General features: G+C 35.7%; 1 protein-coding gene across 1 annotated transcript in view; it reads right to left on the bottom strand.

The window, feature by feature from the left end:
- The window catches only part of LOC136844725 (putative leucine-rich repeat-containing protein DDB_G0290503), a 111,154-nt gene extending 108,200 nt beyond the window's left edge, over positions 1–2,954 (bottom strand). Inside the window, exon 1 of the mRNA XM_067113962.1 lies at positions 2,810–2,954. Coding sequence (XP_066970063.1) covers positions 2,810–2,954 — 145 coding nt within the window. The remainder of the gene's footprint in view (positions 1–2,809) is intronic.
- Positions 2,955–3,517: the final 563 nt, after the last annotated feature.

Raw genomic sequence — 3,517 nt, 5'->3', positions numbered from 1 at the left:
CCTTCTCTTCCATCTCCGACCACTGCAAATTTACTGAAGAAGACGCCTTAGATAATCTTAAGTTGCTTTACATATTACACGGGATTGCCATAGTAACGCAAGACCTTCCATAATATGGTCTTTAAACGCTGTCAGATATCTTCTCTTAATCAACAAAAGCTATTAGAATGGTTTTTAAACAGTTTATGTCTTACACAAATATCGGATGTGTGCAGTCTCCGCCTTTTGTAAAACCAACTAGTTCATTTCCAAGTGTTTTATCTATATTTTCTCCAGCCAGCTAAGAATAATTACAATGAATACTTTCATTATAAGTGACGCAGCTTCAATATCTCTGTAGTTAACATATTCAGGTAGGTAACTTTTCCCAATCATTAGGCTTTGGTTCCTACAAAAGTCTATTTAGCTTCAGCTAAATTCATCTTTTGCAGTGATTCCATCACAACCTGTTTTCCATCTATTAATCAGGGGTGCCCCAAAATTCTCCAAGTAAAAAAATGCACGACGTGCTTGTTATGGGGCAAGATTTATATTGCAAGGCCACATGTAACGATAACTCCCGACCAACCAATAAACGTGCAATGAGTTACTGTAAAGGGTAATTTGATAACTCTCTGCTGCCAGTATAACGTAACCGAAGACATTCACCTTAGTATCTATGATAGACTAAAAGTGATCGGTAGTTTTCGTATCGTCATGATTCAGTTCATAGTTGCTGTAACTCCATTTCTCGGCAGTCAGTTAGTCAAGATATTTCCCCTTACATAATTTCAGCGTTTTTCACGATCACCATCTTGGATGACAAAGAAAGTTATGGGTGATGATGGTGTTATGCGACCGGATTATTACTCAGAAACCAGTGTATCATCCCTCTCAGTATATTCACGCCGATAAAGTCCGGTATTTTGGTCTTAATTTGCCATTTTATCATGACATGTTGCAGTTGACTGTGTCACATCTGTCCCTGTATTCATCGTCAAAAGGGTCTGGCAGACTCTCTCTCTCTCTCTCTCTCTCTCTCTCTCTCTCTCTCTCTCTCTCTCTCTCTCTCTCTCTCTCGTTTAATTAGTTTGATGTGCCAATAAGGCTTATCCGCGTCGTCGAAGCGTGCCTTTAATATGAAATTTTCGTTGAGAACTCTCATCAACACCCTATTTTTTCTACCCGCGTATCACCGTTTGCAACACCACGTAAATTTATGCAGATTCTGTGTAGTTTATGTAAGCTCTGCTTTGCAAGTTAATTTCCATTCAGATTTTTTCCTTATGGATTTTTTGCACACTGAATAATGATTTAGTATTAATAACAATATTGACATCGGAACTCGTACTTTTATAAGCAATTTTCATACTGAATTATTATTTTGGCTGCTCCTGACTGAGCTGGCCGTATGTTATGGAATGTCATGCGACACCAGGGAGGCCTTGAAAGTGGGCTATTGTGATTTGATGTTCGCGTGGCTTTCCATACTTATGTCTTTTTTGTCACTAGGTAGATAAAGTCTTCGTCACCTTGACTTTTCATTTTGTTTCTCATGGTTTAAAGAATTAGACGACATTGAGCGTGTACATCAGCCTTAAGTGAAGACACCTCATCGTGAAAAGAAGTAGGGGAAGGTGATGAAAAAAATGCTTACGTAGAGAATTAAAGATTACGAAAACAACTGGCAAATGAATGCCATGGAATGAAAATGTTTTACTCTTGGAGCGAGGGATAGCTCTTTAGCTATATGGTACCTCTGGTATGGGGTGAAATCGAAAAATTACCAGTTTCGGAATTTTCTTTTAGGAAAAATTTGGAGCCGCAATTTTTAATTTTCTTTCCTCTGTGTTCCCATAAGAGATCATTAAAGGGTGTAACTCTTACTTTTCGGCCACGATGTCAAGTAATTCACGTAATCAGTTTCTCAGTGGTCTCTATTAAGGAGTAAGGTTAAATCATACTGTTCTTGTCTCGGCTATCCCGATATGTAAAGAAATTGAAAATAAAATAGCCAACTTGTGAATAACATCCGTAATTCAAAACTTAAAAATAGCCTATTACTGCTTTGTCTCCACAATTACAAAGCCAGATATAACAGCCTTTGTGTTTCATTTCTAGTTGTACGAGATTTAAAATATTTTTAATCCGAGATTTTGCTTTTACGGACTGGATGAAAAAGAAAAACTGAGAAAATGTAGAGGCCAGTTGTCTCGGGTGACATCGCATGAGTTATCATCTTCGCAATTTGTGTTCATGATACTGAGTTTTCCTGTATCAAATATAAAAATAAAACAATTAAAAAATTATATAAACGTTACCATAATAATAATAATAATAATAATAATAATAATAATAATAATAATAATAATAAAAGTAAGTTTTTCGGTAAATTTCATTAGTTTATTCTTTTGACGTGAGAGAGAAAGTTACGGGCTTATCAAAAGTATGAATTCGAAAGGAAACATAATATTAGTGATAAACATTAGTACTTGCAAGAAAATGAATTATTGATCTACACCCGGGGTATTACATTCTTTACTGTTTGGTAATTATTATTAATTGAATTGAATTGTAAGTTACTGCATAATGATAATTTATATTATATATATATATATGTGTGTGTTATAAATTATATATATATATATATATATATAATATATATATATATATATATATATATATATATATATATATATATATATATATATATATATATATATATATATATATATATATATATAAACAGCCTTGTATACAGACGTGTTCGAGTCCTCCAATAATCTTTAGGGCCATCAGAGAACACCCATTCTTGAGATAAACCGCCCACCTCCCGTCTGTCGTCCCCGAATGCCATCAGATGTCTCGTATCCTCTTTCATTCGTTGGCGTCATTCCTCTCTTGCATTCCTTTGCCACAGATGAGCCGCATAATGAATATGCTTCAGAGAACAAAGACGTGGAGTTTTCACTCATGTAGCAGTCGGGTATGCTTTACTTTTAATTGTACACTGTGCCTCTTCTCTTAGATTGCGGTTCCTGTAGGTGGTCCCAAATTTAGCGAATGGGGCTTCTCCACTTTATTCCTTCCTTCATTATTTCCTCCCCCTTCTGCATTGGTGTTCTTCAAGGTTGTTAAGAACATGAGTGATTGTCGTTCGTAATTTTTCGCATATTACGTTTTATCATTTTATTTGCTATCTATTTCTACATTATTGATCTCTCAGGTGGTCGCCAGACAGTTAATTGGATCTCTGCCACTTCCTTCCTTCGGGGCTTATTTTCCTTCTTAGTGTTATAAAGATGTAAATGGTAACCACATCATTTTTATGAAAGAGTAAAATGAACTTATCATTTGGGTTAGAACGCAAACTCACGGAAAGTCAGAGGATATAAATGCTACTGCCTTTTTGACAAATGTGCTAAATTGGGCCTTAAAAAGGCTTTTCCCCGATGTATGAGAACTTAACATACTACATACCCTTCCCCACCCCCTTACTACCATCCGTACGCAAGTCCCTCAAAATTTTGTAGGCAAG

Source organism: Macrobrachium rosenbergii, chromosome 13 (genome assembly GCF_040412425.1).
Source record: "Macrobrachium rosenbergii isolate ZJJX-2024 chromosome 13, ASM4041242v1, whole genome shotgun sequence".
In the NCBI taxonomy this organism is placed as follows: Eukaryota; Metazoa; Arthropoda; class Malacostraca; order Decapoda; family Palaemonidae; genus Macrobrachium; species Macrobrachium rosenbergii.
Note: the sequence above shows the minus strand (reverse complement) of the source record. Positions and strands in the feature narration are given on the sequence as shown.